Source organism: Rhinopithecus bieti, unplaced genomic scaffold (assembly GCF_001698545.2).
Source record: "Rhinopithecus bieti isolate Rb0 unplaced genomic scaffold, ASM169854v2 scaffold_4553, whole genome shotgun sequence".
NCBI classification, from domain to species: domain Eukaryota; kingdom Metazoa; phylum Chordata; class Mammalia; order Primates; family Cercopithecidae; genus Rhinopithecus; species Rhinopithecus bieti.
The window spans coordinates 1,435,474-1,452,851 of record NW_016804694.1 but is presented as its reverse complement, the minus strand read 5'-3'; the positions used below and the strand labels follow the sequence as shown (position 1 = coordinate 1,452,851).

The window sequence follows — 17,378 nt, the reverse complement described above, 5'->3', positions numbered from 1 at the left end:
GAAGACTCTCACCCTCCAAAACGGAGAGATGTTTGCCTTCAGCCACCCCACCTCACCTCGCCCTAATGTCAGAGTCCCCCCAGTAACCTGACCCAGGGCCTAAGCTTGACGTTCCCAACCCCACCCAAGGCAGCCCTCCCAGCAGGGCCATGAACTGGCTCCAGTCCTTTTCACTGTCTCCATCCAAAATCAAAACGTACCTGTCCTAAGTCCCATGTCTTTAGGAACTTGATAAAGGACAGCAGCCAACGCTCCCCAGAATGTCGTGATCAGTGTCCAAAAATTATCTGAGGCCGGGCATGGTGGCTCATGCCTTTAATCCCAATAGTTTGGGAGGCCGAGGTGGGCAGATCACCTGAGGCCAGGAGTTCAAGACCAGCCTGGACAACGTAGTGAAAATCCGTCTCTACTAAAAATACAAAACTTAGCCAGGCATGGTGGCAGGTGGCTATGTTCCCAGTTAATTGGGAGACTGAGGCAGGAGAATCACTTGAACCCAGGAGGCAGAAGTTTCAGTGAGCCAAGATGGTGCCATTGCACTCCAGCCTGGGTGACAAGAGTGAAACTCCGTTTCAAAAAAAAAGTCAATGAGTTACATAAAATCTTCTATAAGAGTTCAGTTTATATATCACGGCCTACAGGTCATGATTTTACCTTTTTGAAAATTATAACAAGTTTTGGACTAAGGTCTATGGAGACGGCCCAGTGGGCTCATCTGGCAGAACCAAGTAGCCTGCATGGCTGCACAAGCACATGTCATGGGCTCTTTTAGCCCACGCGCTTTGGCTCTCAGAGGGAATCCCAAGCATAATAGAACTTGGAGTTTGCTGATTCTCTGTTTCTCCAGTTACTTTGTTTTCTTTTTTGCAAATTTGGTGTTTTTATCTGGGGCTGCACATGAATGATAAGTTATTCCCCATTGGTGGCAGCGGTGATGGTCTGGTCTAAACCAGTGATGGTCTTTATGTTCTATTTGGTGATCTCTGGGGGATGCACCATGGAGACCTAATGCCTGTTGGTTGAAAAATAACAGAAAACTGGTTTGCTAATCGTTTTGTTGTTGTTGTTGTTTGTTTTTCTATTGTGATCTCAAGTTAGTTAAGAATTCCAGGCTGGGCGCAGTGGCTCATGCTTGTAATCCCAGCACTTTGGGAGGCCGAGGCGGGCAGATCACTTGTGGTCAGGAGTTGGAGACCAGCCTGGCCAACATGGTGAAACCCCGTCTCTACTAAAAATACAAAAATTAGCCAGGCGTGGTCATGGGTGCTTGTAATCCCAGCTACTCGGGAGACTGAAGCAGGGGAATCACTTGAACCTGGGAGAAGGAGGTTGCAGTGAGCCAAGATTGCACCACTGCACTCTAGCCTGGGTGACAGAATGAGACTGTATCTCAAAGAAAAATAATTTCATAGCCACTGGGAAGGAGAACAGCTCTTTGAGATCTGAATAGGTGAAGTTTCATGTTGCTGTTCACTTTTTTTTTTTTTTTTTTTTTTTTTTTTTTTTTTGAGACGGAGTCTCACTGTCATCCAGGCTGAAATGCAGTGGCGCAATCTTGGCTCACTGCAACCTCCACCTCCCAAGTTCAACCTATTCTCCTGCCTCAGCCTCTTGAGTAGCTGGGATTACCTGCGCCCGCCACCACACCTGGCTAGTTTTTGTATTTTTAGTAGAGACGGGGTTTCACCATGTTGGCCAAGCTGGTTTCAAACTCCTGACCTCAGGTGACCCACCCACCTCAGCCTCCCAAACTGCTGGGATTACCGGCGTGAGCCACCATGACCAGCCTGCTATATTTACTTTTGATCTGTGGCTGAAACTGTAGAAATGAAGCAAGACATTCTCTGTGTGTCTGTATATCTATACGTCTGTAATAGAAAGGCCTTTAACTCTTTTTTATTTTATTTATTTATTTTTTGAGATGGAGTCTCACTCTGTCACTCAGGCTGCAATGCAGTGGCGCAACCTCAGCTCACCACAACCTCCACCTCCTGGGTTCAAGCGATCCTCCTGCCTCAGCCTCCCGAGCAACTGGGATTACAGGCATGTACCATCACACCTGAAAGGTCTTTAACTCTTATTGTCAGCGTGAAATGCTCTTGTACACCTGGAAGGTATTAATAACTTAGTGTACTATGTCTCTTAAAGGAGTTCTGTGTTGATTAGTTTATAGAGACAAATAAGTGATTATATAAATCTAATGCTCCTAAAAATAACAGAAAATAACTGAAATTTGAATGCTTTAAATGTGTTAGACTTAAAACAATTCTTCTTAGAAATCGCTAGCTCAGAAAATTTTTCAGGAGCCAGGTCCATATAATTAACATGATTCTTTGAACAAATTAGACTGGTTTAATAATTGTTTTGACAAAGCACATATAATAGCTATCTGTCTTTTCTGTGTTTTATTTTAAGTATAATACAAGTATACATTCTGTTTTTCATAAGTCTATATTTATTTTCTGTGAAGAAACTAGTTAATCTAGATTTCCTATACTTGTCATTTCGACTTTCAGATCAAATAAGTCAACTTTATCTTTACACATGTTTAAGATTATAAACATGTAAATTTGTGCCCCACTAAATTGATTAATTATTCTAACAAATAAATTTTGTATCAACAGTAATTATATTTTCTAGTGTGTTACCTTAACCACAGTTTCCAAGATTCTTAAGTAACTTTAGAATTTTGAATTAATATTGAAGTACATTAATTAATAAATAATTTTGACTATCTGGATAATTTCTAAAACAAATTTAATACTGAAACATTGGCTGCTAATCATAATTTTAAGTTGATATATTTTTTACTTCTTATTTTCACATGCTAGAAAGTAGTTATATCTTTGGGTAATGTTAACAAATAAATTCATTATTTTCTGCTTTAAAAAGTTGTGCAGGCTGGGTGAGGTGGCTCATGCCTGTAATCCTAGCACTTTGGGAGGCCAAGGCAAGTGGATCACCTGAGGTCAGGAGTTCAAGACCAGCCTGGCCAACATGTGAAACCCCCTCTCTACTAAAAACAGAAAGCTTAGCCACACGAGGTAGCGCATGCCTGTGATCCCAGCTACTCTACTTGGGAGGCTGAGGCAGGAGAATCACTTGATCCCAAGAGGTGGAGGTTAGTGAGCCAAGATCACGCCACTGCACTCTAGCACTCTAGCCTGGGTGAGAGAGCAAGACTCCATCTCAAAAAAAAAAAAAAAAATGTTGTGCAAAAGAAAGTGGTGGAGACTCAGATATTTGCCATATTCATAGCAGTATTATTCACAATCGCCAAAAGAATCCACCCAGGTGTTCACTGACAGATAAGAGGATAGACAAACATGACATATATGTACAATGGAATATTATTTGGTCTTTAAAAAGAAGAACATTTGGACACATGCTACGATACAGATAAACCTTGAGGACATTCTGCTAAGTGAAATACACCAGTCACTAAAAGACGAATACTGTATGATTACATTTCTATGAGGTACCTAGAGTAATCAAAGTTATAGAGACAGAAAGTAGAATAGGGATAGCCAGGGGTTGGGGAGAGGGAAGTATGGGAGTTAACTATTCAACGGGTGCAGAATTTCAGTTTGGCAAGATAAAAGAAGCGTTGGAGATGACTGGGGAAATGGTGGTACAACATCGTGAATGTACTTAATGCCACTAAATAGTACATTTTAAAATAGTTAAAATGATAAATTTTCTGTTATATATATTTGACCACTTTCTTTTTAAGTTGTGTTAGGGATACTCAAGGCTGTAGAAAGTTGGCTTATGTGTATTTGTGAGCTTTGCTTGTCTGCTCAAATTCTTGTATAAGACAGTTCTCAATTTACCCTTAGTTCTTCCTGTGAAAGAGGTTAATTACACTGGTTAAAAGTGCAGTTAATACAGGCTGGGCATGGTGGCTCACATCTGTAATCCCAGCACTTTGGGAGGCCTAGGCAGGTGGATCACTTGAGGTCAGGAGTTCGAGATCAGCTTGGCCAACATGGTGAAACCCTGTCTCTACTAAAAATAGAAAAAATCCTTCTGGCATGGTGGCGGGCATCTGTAATTCCAGCTAACTGGGTGGCTGAGGCACGAGAATAGCTTGAACCCAGAAGGCGGAGGTTGCAGTGAGCTGAGATTGTGCCACTGCACTACAGCCTGGACAACAGAGCAAGACCCTGTCTCAAAACAACGGCAACAACAACAACAAAAGTTCAATTAACTACAGATGCTTGAGGCTTTACTAGGAGCAACAGCGACAGAGAAACAAAACTTTGTCTGCAAGGAAAATGGGATGCATTGTTGTGTGAAAGTGTCTGGTTATTCTAGAATATGAAAAAGGATAAAAAGGCAAAACTTGAATGGATATAGAATGTTGTAGAAAGTTTGCTGAAAGAGAATTTTATTTGCCTTGATTTATAATGCCTGAGTCTGAAAATAAGCTATGAAAAGTATTAACATTTTGCCAAATTTGGCCCAGTTTTGATGGGCTTAAAAATTGATAATAAATAGGCTTGGCACAGTGGCTCATGCCTGTAATCCCAGCATTTTGGGAGGCCGAGGCGGGTGGATCACATGAGGTTAGGAGTTCAAGACCAGCCTGACCAACATAATGAAACCCATCTCTACTAAAAATAAAAATAAAAAAATAGCCAGACATGGTGGCAGGTGCCTGTAATCCCAGCTACTCAGGAGGCTGAGGCAGGGGAATCGCTTGAACCCAGGAGGCAGAGGTTGCAGTGAGCCAAGATCACACCATTGCACTCTAGCCTGGGCGACAAGAGTGAAACTGTCTCAAAAAATAAAATAAAATAAATAAATACATAAAATAAGTAAAATAAATAAATAATAAATAAAAACTCATGAAAATTTTATGGCCACGTGTTCTATTAATGCATAACTGGAATTTGGCTTTATCTCTACTAAAATAATAAATTGGTCTTAGAGCTCTCAGCAAGGGTTAAAAAGAGGCTACTGTTTAGCTTCTGTGTAAGCCTCCCAGATAACAGAGATTCCCCATCTCACCAGAATCATTTCCTCTGCTTTGTTTTGACCTTATTATGTCTTAAATTTTTTTTAAAAAAAGCAAAGGTATCTCTCTTATAAAAAAGCTATCTGCTCTTGCAATCATATTACCTTCTTCCATATTTATTTCAAAATCTTTTATTTTATTATTACTTTGATTAAATAGATAAAAAGTAATATTTCTTGGTCTCCCATGACCTCTTAATCTAGTGCCCAAATCTTCTCTAACGGCTCTTTTGATTTTGCCTTCCCAAGATCAGATCCTAAATTTAGAAAAAAATACAATAAAAATTTTAAGATATCTTTCTCTATATTTTTTAAATACTTCAACACTATTACAAGAACATCATGGGAAGAACAATCAAATCAGAAGAGACGTTCAGGCTTTCCTAGGCTAAATTTTCATGGGCAAAATGCTATTAATATCAATATTTCAGAAATTGCATGCTTTATGGGAAGGTCCTGGAGATTTCTCAGTGATTTTGCTATTTATAATATGTTCTTTTTTTTTTCTTTCTTGAGACAGGGTCTCACTCTGCCACCCAGGCTAGAGTGCAGTGGTGTGATCATGGCTCACTGCAACCTTGACCTCCCAGGCTCACGCAATCCTCCCACCTTAACCTCTCATGTAGCTGGGACTACAGGTGCACACCACCACACCTGGCTAATTTTTTAAAACTTTTTATAGGATGGAATCTCACCATATTGTCTAGGCTGGTCTTGAACTTCTGGGCTCAAGTGATCTTCCTGCCTCAGCCTCCCAAAGTCCTGAGATTACAAGCAGTATGTTTTTATCTTCGGGGAAACACTGATCAAACCATTATGAAATAGTTGTGCATTGTACCCCAGGAGAGAATTTCACTCTCCTCCATTCTGATACTATTAGGTAGTGTAATAAATAACCACAGCCTTTCAGTCTCGTTACTGGACACATTTCTCCTTTCCAATGCCTGCCTGAAGCCTCTGTTATAAGCTGCAGGTCACAGATTGCATCTTCAACAAAGAAAAACAAACTCAAAGTCTAGACAAAAAGGACTGCACCAGGTTCTGTGAACTACTTATGCTTCACTTGGTGTAGGCTTCCAAGCTGACAGTGGATGACCTTCTGACTGAGCGAGTAGACTGAGAATTCCTACAACTGAGTCCAAAAGCAGTCCAAGATCCAGCAGAACAATAATGAATTACATGGCGTTGATTGAACAGCTGAAGGAAATCTAGTTACGGCTCTTTGTGGCAATACAGTTGGTATTATTTTTTATTGTTCTACTTTAATAGATCTGTGAGGAAGTTCTTTCCTGGTCTTGAGCTGTCTCTAACCCTCAGTTTAGTAGATTATACGTTTTTTGTGTTTTTGAGACAGAGCCTCACTCTGTTACCCAGGCTGGAGTGCAGTGGCGTGATCTCGGCTCACTGCAACCTCCACCTCCCAGGTTGAAGCGATTCTTCTGCCTCAGCCTCCCAAGTAGCTAGGATTACAGACACATGCCACCACACCTGACTAATTTTTGTGTTTTTAGTAGAGACAGTGTTTCACCATGTTGGCCAGGCTAGTCAGGAACTCCTAATCTCAGGTGATCTGCCCGTCTCTGCCTCACAAAGTGCTGAGATTACAGGCGTGAGCCACGAAGCCCTGCCAGATTATACTTTTGTAAACTGAAATTCAACGTTTCAAGTGGTATCTGAATCTCATTGATCCCCTCATGATTCAGAAACCAATACTTTTAAGCCTGGGCAACATGGAGCAACCCGCAACCCTGCCTCTATAAAAAATACAAAACATCAGCTGGGCATGGTGGCGCGTGTCTGTAGTCCCAGCTACTCAAGAGGCTGAGGTGAGAGGATCCCTTGAGCCCAGGAGGCGGAGGTTGCAATGAGCCAAGATCGCACCATTGCACTCCAGCCTAGGTGAGAGAGCAAGACCCTGTCTCAAAAAAAAAAAAAAAAATTTACTTTGACAGACTCTCCTTACTTTCCACGACAATATAATTATTTGCACAGGTTCAACAGAATCTGTCCTCCTTTTTTTAAAATCAAGATATAATTGGATAAATCAATTGTGTAATCAAGGCCCTACCTGCAGTGTCTTTTATGGGATGTCCTCATTTAATCAGGTGTGACAAGCCTACTATAAGGAATGCCCATGGAGTCAATCCCTACAAAACCCTACCAGGAAGCTGGCCTGGAACCACATGGATTGCTTCCTGGCAGAAGAGGGACCTTAGAAAAATCAGGGACCTCAAGAAGAGAGGAAGTCATTTAAATTTACAGGTGATGCAAGTGACAGCTGGTGAAGAGAGTATCTTGGGCTTGCTTTTCTAGCCTTAGGATAGAAGTTGGGTGACCAACTCATCCTAGTTTTCCCAGGACTTTCCAATTTTAGCACTCAAAGTCCCATATCCCAGGTACCCCATTAGTCCTTGGAAAACTGGAACAGTTTGTCACTCAACTTCTATCCTAAGGCTGCCGCTTGGGCAACATAGCAAGACCTCATCTCTACAAAAGTTTAAGAATCGGCCAGGCACAGTGGCATGTGCTTTTAGTCCTAGCTACTTGGGAGCCTGAGGCAAGAGGATCTCTTCAGTCTAGGAGCTTGAGGCTGCAGTGAGCTGTGACTGCACCACTGCACTCCATTCTGGGTAACAGAGTGAGATCCTATCCCTTGAAAAAAAAAAAACCAACCTAAGATTATGTATGAAAGCTTCTAGACAGAAGCTAAAATGTCTCAATACTGTCGCTATTTGTAGGGCAAATTCAAAGAGACTCATGTTTAATTATATCCTTGTTGCTCCTATGGAAATAAGCCAATGTAATGACAGCAGCCTTTTATACATCAAGAAAATTTTGGAGATTATCTATGATCACAGAAAAATTATCTGGCTGGGCGTAGTTGCTCATGCCTGTAATCCTAGCACTTTGGGAGGCCAAGGCAGGTGGATCACCTGAAGTCAGGAGTTCGAGACCAGCCTGGCCAACATGGTGAAACCCCGTCTCTACTAAAAATAAAAACTAGCCAGGCGTGGTGGTGGGTGCAGGTAATCCCAGCTACTCGGGAGGCTGAAGCAGGGTAATCTCTTGAACCTGGGAGGCAGAGGTTGCAGAGAGCTGAGATCACGCCTCTAAGATCGAGCTGAGAAGAAGGAAGGAAGGAAGGAAGGAAGGAAGGAAGGAAGGAAGGAAGGAAGGAAGGGAAGGGAGGGAGAAGGGAGGGAGGGGAGAGGGGAGGGAGGGAGGGAAGGAGGAATCTGAAAATTGGATATGGAGGCAAAAGAATGCTGGCACAACCCATTGTTTACCTTTCATGAAAAGTCCCAAACTTACTGAAGCTACTAGTAGAATAGATAGCCTGAAAGATTTATGGCCTGTTAGATATTAGCCATTTTAAGAATTTAACTCAGTAATTTCATCCTAATACTTTTCTGTCAAATTGCTGGCTTCTCAAATGCTCTTTGAACCAGTCATAACATCTTACTGGTTCCCCCATTCTTTTTTTTTTTTTAGAGATGGAGTCTTGCTCTGTCACCCAGGCTGGAGTGTAGTGGCACCATCTTGGCTCACTGCAACCTCCGCTTCCTCAGGCTCAAGCAATTCTCATGCTTCAGCCTCCCAAGTAGCTGGGATTACAGGCACCCAACACCAGGCCCGGCTAATTTTTGTATTTTCAGTAGAGATGGGGTTTCACCATGTTGGCCAGGCTGGTCTCGAACTCCTGACCTCAAGTGATTTGCCCACCTCGGCCTCCCAAAGTGCTGGGATTACAGGCATGAACCACAACACCTAGCCACCCTAAGACTCTTTACGGGGACACACAACCGTGGCTGATCTTATGTTTCATTGACATTTACAGTCGTTGACATGGTTTGATTTCCAGGGCTCCGACTGCTTCCCAAAATAAATGTCCTTGCTCAATGAGCCAAAAATTATAACATTTGCAAATTACTTATTTGGCTTAAAGTCCTTTCACTGGTTAAAAGACAAATGTTTCTGGAAAAGGGCAACACGTAAAGCCTTACCAGTCATTTTCACATTAGTATAAACACATCCCTAGCGTTTTCTGAGAGCTCTAAATGAGAGAAAGGGGCATGGGTAGGCAAGCCCTGCCTTCCTGTGATGGGGGATTGGGGATGTCAGGAGCTACAGAAAGGGGATTCAGAGTTCAAATGGGGGCCTTGGGCTCACCGCCAGGTCCTCGCGGGTGACAAAGCCCCTCTCCTTGGCACCGCAGTCCTGGAAGAAGGCCTGCAGTTCTGCTGCTGCCTGAGAGGACCAAGACTCTGGCTCTGGGGCCACCTCAGCATCTTCACCATCAGCCGGCTCTCTTGTCTGCCGCCGCCGACTGGAGCCCAGCTTCCGGACTTTTCGAGATGTTCTCTGTCCTGTCTCCATGGTTCGTTGGCCCTAGGGACAGAGGAGTGAGGGGCACTGGGCTGCTGGACAGTCACACCCTCTCATGGCTCAAAACCTTCCCCTGGCTCCCATCACCTCTGGAAGAAAATCCACTGTGGCTGCCAAAGCCCAGCCTGATGGTGCCCCGCTGGGTCCTCTGACCTCGTCGCCCAGCCGCCTCATGGCCTCTCATCCATTCTGCTCAGCACCTTTGCCCTTTCTAAGTTTCTGCCTGGAATGCCCTTCTCCAGGCTCCCCCCCTGCCCTCATCTCTTCAGGCTACTACTCAACTATCAAAGTCTTCTCTGACCATTAGAGAATTTATCCTCCACCCCATGCAGAATCTCTCTCACGTTTTGACCTGGAGGGTGGTTACGCAGGGTTTTCCAGGATCTAGTTGTCTGAAGGGCCATAAGCAGCTTCCTGAGCCATCTCTCTGGTGACTCTTCTCACTCATGGACTCATCTCAGCTGCATCAGGGATCCTTCCACTGACGCTTCCTCCCTCTCTCAGCCTCACCTCCCCTCCAGCCTTTTTTCTCCAGCACCATGTCTCTAGTCCTTTGACACATGCAGCATGGAATCAGTAGCGCCCCTGTGCGGCTCTTAGGGCCCCACATCATGTGGCCTCAGCTTCATCCACCCCACCCCTGTGCCCTTAGGGTCCATGGCAACACTACTGAACCACTCATGGTCCCTGGAATTCCTGATTCCCTCCCACCCTGCTCCCTTTGCCGCCCTAAGGGAGTGAGACTCTCTCACTCCCTTACATAGTTAATACCTTTTGCTTCCTCACTTTACAGACTGCCTCCTCCAAGAAGCCTTCCCTGCAGTTACCCCGCATTCAAGCTGGGCTCAGTGCCCCCTTGTCTGTGACCCTGCTGTGGTTTGAATGTTCCCCAAAGTTCATGTGTTGGAAACTTGATCCCCAATGAGGCAGTGTTGGGTGGTGGGGCCTGGTGGGAATTGTTTGGGTCATGGGGGCACCATCCTCATGAATGGATGAATGCCATTATTGTAAAAGTGAGTTCCTTATAAAAGGATGGACTCAGACCCTCGTGCTCTCTGTCGTCCTTCTGCCTTCCACCAGGAAGACATCACAAGAAGGCCCACGCCAGATTCTACCTCCTCAGTCTTGAACCTTCTAGCCTCCAGAACGATGAGGAAATCCGTTTCTGTTCTATGTACATTTCCCATTCTATGGTATCTGCTATAGCAGTACAAAACAGACCAAGGCAGGCCCCATGCCTGTGGATAACACTGTTTGTCTAGGTCCATACTGCTCCCCGTCCCTTAGCACATGTTAGGATAAGGATTTGGATGGTTGGGGATTCATCCAGCTGAGACCCCTGGGGCGAGGAAAAGAGAGGCTGTGGTCTGGAAGGGATAAAGTCTGAGCCTGCCTTGGGGGAACAAGTCTGGGGCCCATAAAGCTATGGGATGAGAAGGACTTGATGTCCAGACAGGGCAGCTTCCTGCAGGTGGTGGGACTTGTGCAGGTTCTACAGGAGGCATGTAGGATTTGGAAGCAGTAAACAGTGTGTGTGAAGGAATTGAGGCAGAAGGGCAAGGCTCATGCCCAGGAGATGGAGGAGACATCTCCCCTGGGAGTTCTCTGTTGGTTCGAGGGCTCTGCTTTAGGCATCATGGGCTCATTCCAGGGGGTCATTCCACAGCCTCCCCTTGGGCAGGCTTCCCACGGGGAACTGCACCGGCTCTACAGAACTTGGATGAAGCAATTTCTCATCCTGAGGAGGCCCCAAACTTCAAACAGAAGTACANAGACCAGCCTGGGCAACATAGCAAGACCCTGTCTCTACAAAATAAAATGAAACTAGCTGGGCATGGCGGCCTGTAATCCCAGTACTTTGGGAGGCTGAGGCGAGAAGATCACTCGAGCCCAGGAGTTCAAGACCAGCCTGGGCAACATAGCAAGACCCTGTCTCTACAAAATAAAATGAAACTAGCTGGGCATGGCGGCCTGTAATCCCAGTACTTTGGGAGGCTGAGGCGAGAAGATCACTCGAGCCCAGGAGTTCAAGACCAGCCTGGGCAACATAGCAAGACCCTGTCTCTACAAAATAAAATGAAACTAGCTGGGCATGGCGGCCTGTAATCCCAGTACTTTGGGAGGCTGAGGCGAGAAGATCACTCGAGCCCAGGAGTTCAAGACCAGCCTGGGCAACATAGCAAGACCCTGTCTCTACAAAATAAAATGAAACTAGCTGGGCATGGCGGCCTGTAATCCCAGTACTTTGGGAGGCTGAGGCGAGAAGATCACTCGAGCCCAGGAGTTCAAGACCAGCCTGGGCAACATAGCAAGACCCTGTCTCTACAAAATAAAATGAAACTAGCTGGGCATGGCGGCCTGTAATCCCAGTACTTTGGGAGGCTGAGGCGAGAAGATCACTCGAGCCCAGGAGTTCAAGACCAGCCTGGGCAACATAGCAAGACCCTGTCTCTACAAAATAAAATGAAACTAGCTGGGCATGGCGGCCTGTAATCCCAGTACTTTGGGAGGCTGAGGCGAGAAGATCACTCGAGCCCAGGAGTTCAAGACCAGCCTGGGCAACATAGCAAGACCCTGTCTCTACAAAATAAAATGAAACTAGCTGGGCATGGCGGCCTGTAATCCCAGTACTTTGGGAGGCTGAGGCGAGAAGATCACTCGAGCCCAGGAGTTCAAGACCAGCCTGGGCAACATAGCAAGACCCTGTCTCTACAAAATAAAATGAAACTAGCTGGGCATGGCGGCCTGTAATCCCAGTACTTTGGGAGGCTGAGGCGAGAAGATCACTCGAGCCCAGGAGTTCAAGACCAGCCTGGGCAACATAGCAAGACCCTGTCTCTACAAAATAAAATGAAACTAGCTGGGCATGGCGGCCTGTAATCCCAGTACTTTGGGAGGCTGAGGCGAGAAGATCACTCGAGCCCAGGAGTTCAAGACCAGCCTGGGCAACATAGCAAGACCCTGTCTCTACAAAATAAAATGAAACTAGCTGGGCATGGCGGCCTGTAATCCCAGTACTTTGGGAGGCTGAGGCGAGAAGATCACTCGAGCCCAGGAGTTCAAGACCAGCCTGGGCAACATAGCAAGACCCTGTCTCTACAAAATAAAATGAAACTAGCTGGGCATGGCGGCCTGTAATCCCAGTACTTTGGGAGGCTGAGGCGAGAAGATCACTCGAGCCCAGGAGTTCAAGACCAGCCTGGGCAACATAGCAAGACCCTGTCTCTACAAAATAAAATGAAACTAGCTGGGCATGGCGGCCTGTAATCCCAGTACTTTGGGAGGCTGAGGCGAGAAGATCACTCGAGCCCAGGAGTTCAAGACCAGCCTGGGCAACATAGCAAGACCCTGTCTCTACAAAATAAAATGAAACTAGCTGGGCATGGCGGCCTGTAATCCCAGTACTTTGGGAGGCTGAGGCGAGAAGATCACTCGAGCCCAGGAGTTCAAGACCAGCCTGGGCAACATAGCAAGACCCTGTCTCTACAAAATAAAATGAAACTAGCTGGGCATGGCGGCCTGTAATCCCAGTACTTTGGGAGGCTGAGGCGAGAAGATCACTCGAGCCCAGGAGTTCAAGACCAGCCTGGGCAACATAGCAAGACCCTGTCTCTACAAAATAAAATGAAACTAGCTGGGCATGGCGGCCTGTAATCCCAGTACTTTGGGAGGCTGAGGCGAGAAGATCACTCGAGCCCAGGAGTTCAAGACCAGCCTGGGCAACATAGCAAGACCCTGTCTCTACAAAATAAAATGAAACTAGCTGGGCATGGCGGCCTGTAATCCCAGTACTTTGGGAGGCTGAGGCGAGAAGATCACTCGAGCCCAGGAGTTCAAGACCAGCCTGGGCAACATAGCAAGACCCTGTCTCTACAAAATAAAATGAAACTAGCTGGGCATGGCGGCCTGTAATCCCAGTACTTTGGGAGGCTGAGGCGAGAAGATCACTCGAGCCCAGGAGTTCAAGACCAGCCTGGGCAACATAGCAAGACCCTGTCTCTACAAAATAAAATGAAACTAGCTGGGCATGGCGGCCTGTAATCCCAGTACTTTGGGAGGCTGAGGCGAGAAGATCACTCGAGCCCAGGAGTTCAAGACCAGCCTGGGCAACATAGCAAGACCCTGTCTCTACAAAATAAAATGAAACTAGCTGGGCATGGCGGCCTGTAATCCCAGTACTTTGGGAGGCTGAGGCGAGAAGATCACTCGAGCCCAGGAGTTCAAGACCAGCCTGGGCAACATAGCAAGACCCTGTCTCTACAAAATAAAATGAAACTAGCTGGGCATGGCGGCCTGTAATCCCAGTACTTTGGGAGGCTGAGGCGAGAAGATCACTCGAGCCCAGGAGTTCAAGACCAGCCTGGGCAACATAGCAAGACCCTGTCTCTACAAAATAAAATGAAACTAGCTGGGCATGGCGGCCTGTAATCCCAGTACTTTGGGAGGCTGAGGCGAGAAGATCACTCGAGCCCAGGAGTTCAAGACCAGCCTGGGCAACATAGCAAGACCCTGTCTCTACAAAATAAAATGAAACTAGCTGGGCATGGTGGTGTGCCTGCAGTCCTAGCTACTTGGGAGGCTGAGATGGGAGGATCACTTGAACCCAGGAGGTCAAAGCTACAGTGAGCTACGATTCACCACTGCACTCCAGCCGGGGTGACAGAGTGAGATTCTGTCTCAAAAAAATAAAAAAGGAAAAATAAAAGAAAGACTTACTGAGCCTCAGTACTAGAAGAGGGTCAGTCCCACTCTCTTGACCTGGAGTTGCAGAAAAGGAGGCTCACCAGAGAAAGTGACTTCCAGTCCCATTGCTGTGAAGTCAGACAGACCTCTGCTTCTCCCAGCTCTGCTGCCCATGGGCTGTGCAACCTTAGGGAAGTCAATCAGCGTCTCTGTGCCTGAGCTTCCTCACTGGAAACTTAGAACTAAGGTCTCTCACACAGGGTTGCTATGAGGATTAGGCAAGATAATTAAAGTTGAAACATCAGTTCCCATTCCCCAGCATGGCCCACCTCCCTTTCTAGCTTCACTTTCTCTTAGCACTTGTCACCTCCCCAGAATAGAAAGCCTTTTGCTCATTTTTGTTGTAAATTTTCCTTCTCCTTATGCTGATACAGAGGCCTCACCTGAGCAGGGAGTTGGTCATTCTGTTCACTGCTCTATCCCAAGAGCCTAGAACAGCGCTTGGCACACAGTTGGTACTCTGTAAATATTTGCTGAATATATGATCCACATAAAGCACTTAGGAGTGTGCTTGGCATCCGTGACTACTGGGTAAAGGTAGCAATGACAACAGTGGTGATTACATTGATAAAGGTGAATTCTATTTGAGGCACATAAAAGCCAGGTTCCATACAGATACAATTGATCCCATTTGACAAATGAGGAAACTGAGGGAGGTTCCAAGAGGCAGAGTGACCTGCCCAAGCCGTGATGTCAGTGGTAGAACTACACCGGATTCTGCTTTTCTGGTTGGTCGTGGGATGGACTTCCCCAAGGCTACATCCTGGAGAGGTGGCTCTTCCCTGGGCAGAAGGCCCCTCTGGGGATGACAAACGCCCAGTGGAGTAGCCGTGAGCGGGACAAGGGCTTTGGAGCAGGGTGGGCGTTGACAGGCTTGGCTCCTGTGGTGACGCCCAGTGTCTTGTGTACTTCTGGCGATGGAGATAACATGGCTAAGGGAGCAAGATAAGATTCCCTGTGCAGAAGCCTCCGGAAGCAAAGTCCACTGTGATGTGAGTGTCACATCACAGCCTACCAAGCTCCCACAAGTGTAGGAAGTAAGAATCCTGGAAGAAATTCCCTGCAGCCACATCCTAGGACATGTGGTGTTCTTGACATTCCTTTCTGGGAGTTCCTAGCCAAGCTGCACCGCCACAGTCCATTTCCAGAAGTCCCCTGGCATTATATAAGAAAATAGCACCTTCCAGATACCTCACCTGCCCCACCCCAGCATCTGCCCTCTCTGCCAGTCAATGCTTCTCTCCAGGAGGGGCACTCAGCCACCTGCTCCTAGCCTGTCAGGTGGTCTGGGGCAGGAAAGCAGCAGATGCTCTCCAGCCATCACCACCTCAAAATCAGTCACTTGTCACCATCAGGTGGGATGGTGCACTCACCCCTTGTGCTTCATATTCAGATCCCTGACAGCACCCCATGGCCTGACAGCATACCCTAAAAACAGCCTGTGTCCCTTCTAGGCCAGGCCTGGTCCCTCAGCGACAGTAAGGACATCCTTCAGTCAATCCACAAATGTACACATGCAAACATGCACGCACACACACCCTCCTTGGCCATCACCCTCACCCTCCACTCCCTCACCGTCAGCCTCTCGGTCAGACACAGCACCCCTCACGGCCATTCCATCATTCCATTCTGCATGTGCAAATGCCGTCGCCCAGCACACATCCCTCCGAGTCAGCCAGCAGGGCCACCCTGCCAGCGCCCTTCTCCTCCACCACTTTCCCCTTAGTGCATCCTCATGCCTCACATCGTTAAGAGTGGGGGACCCCTTCATGGCTAGGACACACATACAGCCCCTCAGCATGATCACCTCTCCCCACATCCCTCACCTAAGAAATCGCATAAAGCTTGAAGCCAAACATGAGAGCAAATGAATCCCACTCCCAAGCATCCAGGGGAATCCACTCCCACTGTGGTGTTCTGTGAGGCAGCAGGCACCACAGGCTGCCCACCAGGAAGTGGAAGCCAGAGAAGAAGGGTGGGGTGGGGCAGTGGCACATTACAACCTGGCATGGGCCCTGCCTGGGGCCTCCGGGTGTCCATCACGCTCTCACCAAACGGTGCTTAGAACTGGGCCTGCTCTGCACTCGGCTGGCTTCAATAGCTATAAATAATAGCCATACTCGCTAAACCCCAATTGCCCAAGTCGGTGGGCCTGAGAGACCACCTAGTGTCTTGTTCCAGTCTACTTATCCTCACTTCTCCCCTCCTAATAGAGAAACTGAGGCTCTGAGAAACCAGGTGACTTGCTGTAGGTCGCACAGCCATTTACGGGTAGTGATGCACCCCAGCCTCCTGCCCAAGTGCCTTCCCATCCCCTCCCTTAGACCACGCAGAGAGCTCCAAAGGCAGGGGAAAAGAGGGCTCTGCCCCTTGCACCCTTGACATAGAAGCTAAACAGGGACCCCAGCTCCCTCCCCCATCCTCATCCTTCCAAAGAAAAAGAAGCATTGCAACCTTAGGATGGCTCCTACCTCTCAAAGGCTCCCAGTGGAACACGCAGCCCTGGGCTCTGGGACCTGGTGGTGGGGTGACTGCTGCCCTACAGAGCCCACGAGCTCTAGAACTGTTAACAGTCTTGTCTTGCTTAATCGCCCTTTCCGTTCCCCAGCGAGCCAATCTCCTGTGCTCATCTACAGGACTTCCTGTGGAAGCGACCACTGGAGGCCCTTTCACAATTTTGCCTGGCACCCCCAGGCATCCCTGCCCTGATTGGTGTCTTGAAGTGGAGAATGCTGGAGCTGGCAGGGAAGGCCCTCCTAAGCAGAGGCTCCGAAGAGTGAGATGGACTGCTCAAGATCACCTAGCCCTTAGTGGCACAGCCAGGACTGGGCCTGAGTCTCTGGTTCCCAAGGCAATGCCTTATCCCAGACAGCAGCAGGTTGATGAGCACAGCTGTGGCTAAAGCTAAGTGTATGGGATGCCCCGGGAGAACTGCCCGCCCTGCCTCACTGCAGGCCCTCACTCTCGGACAGTGTCTTTGAGCCTCAGGGGAGGCTTTATATCTAAATCACCTTTTAGGGAACAATCTAATCTGATACCAAAATACATTGTAGAGCTACGGCCATCAGAACAGTGTGGAATTGGAGCATGACTATAGATGGATGAATCAGTGGAGCAGAATAATGAATAGACAGAAATAGGCTCGAATATCTGTGGGAATTTAGTGTATCATAAAGGCACCATTTCAAATCATTGGAAAACAGTTTATTCAATAAACTGTGTTGGGAGAA

The 17,378-nt window shown here is 47.1% G+C and overlaps 1 protein-coding gene across 1 annotated transcript in view; it reads right to left on the bottom strand.

Moving 5' to 3' along the window:
* RAB44 (RAB44, member RAS oncogene family) overlaps window positions 1-16,693 on the bottom strand; it is a 35,917-nt gene extending 19,224 nt beyond the window's left edge. Inside the window, exons 1-2 of the mRNA XM_017870108.1 lie at window positions 16,620-16,693; window positions 9,190-9,408 (exon numbers count right to left, since the gene is read on the bottom strand). Of these exons, the coding sequence (XP_017725597.1) occupies window positions 9,190-9,396 (207 nt within the window). The 5' untranslated portion in view covers window positions 9,397-9,408; window positions 16,620-16,693. The remainder of the gene's footprint in view (window positions 1-9,189; window positions 9,409-16,619) is intronic.
* Between the last annotated feature and the right edge of the window lie 685 nt (window positions 16,694-17,378).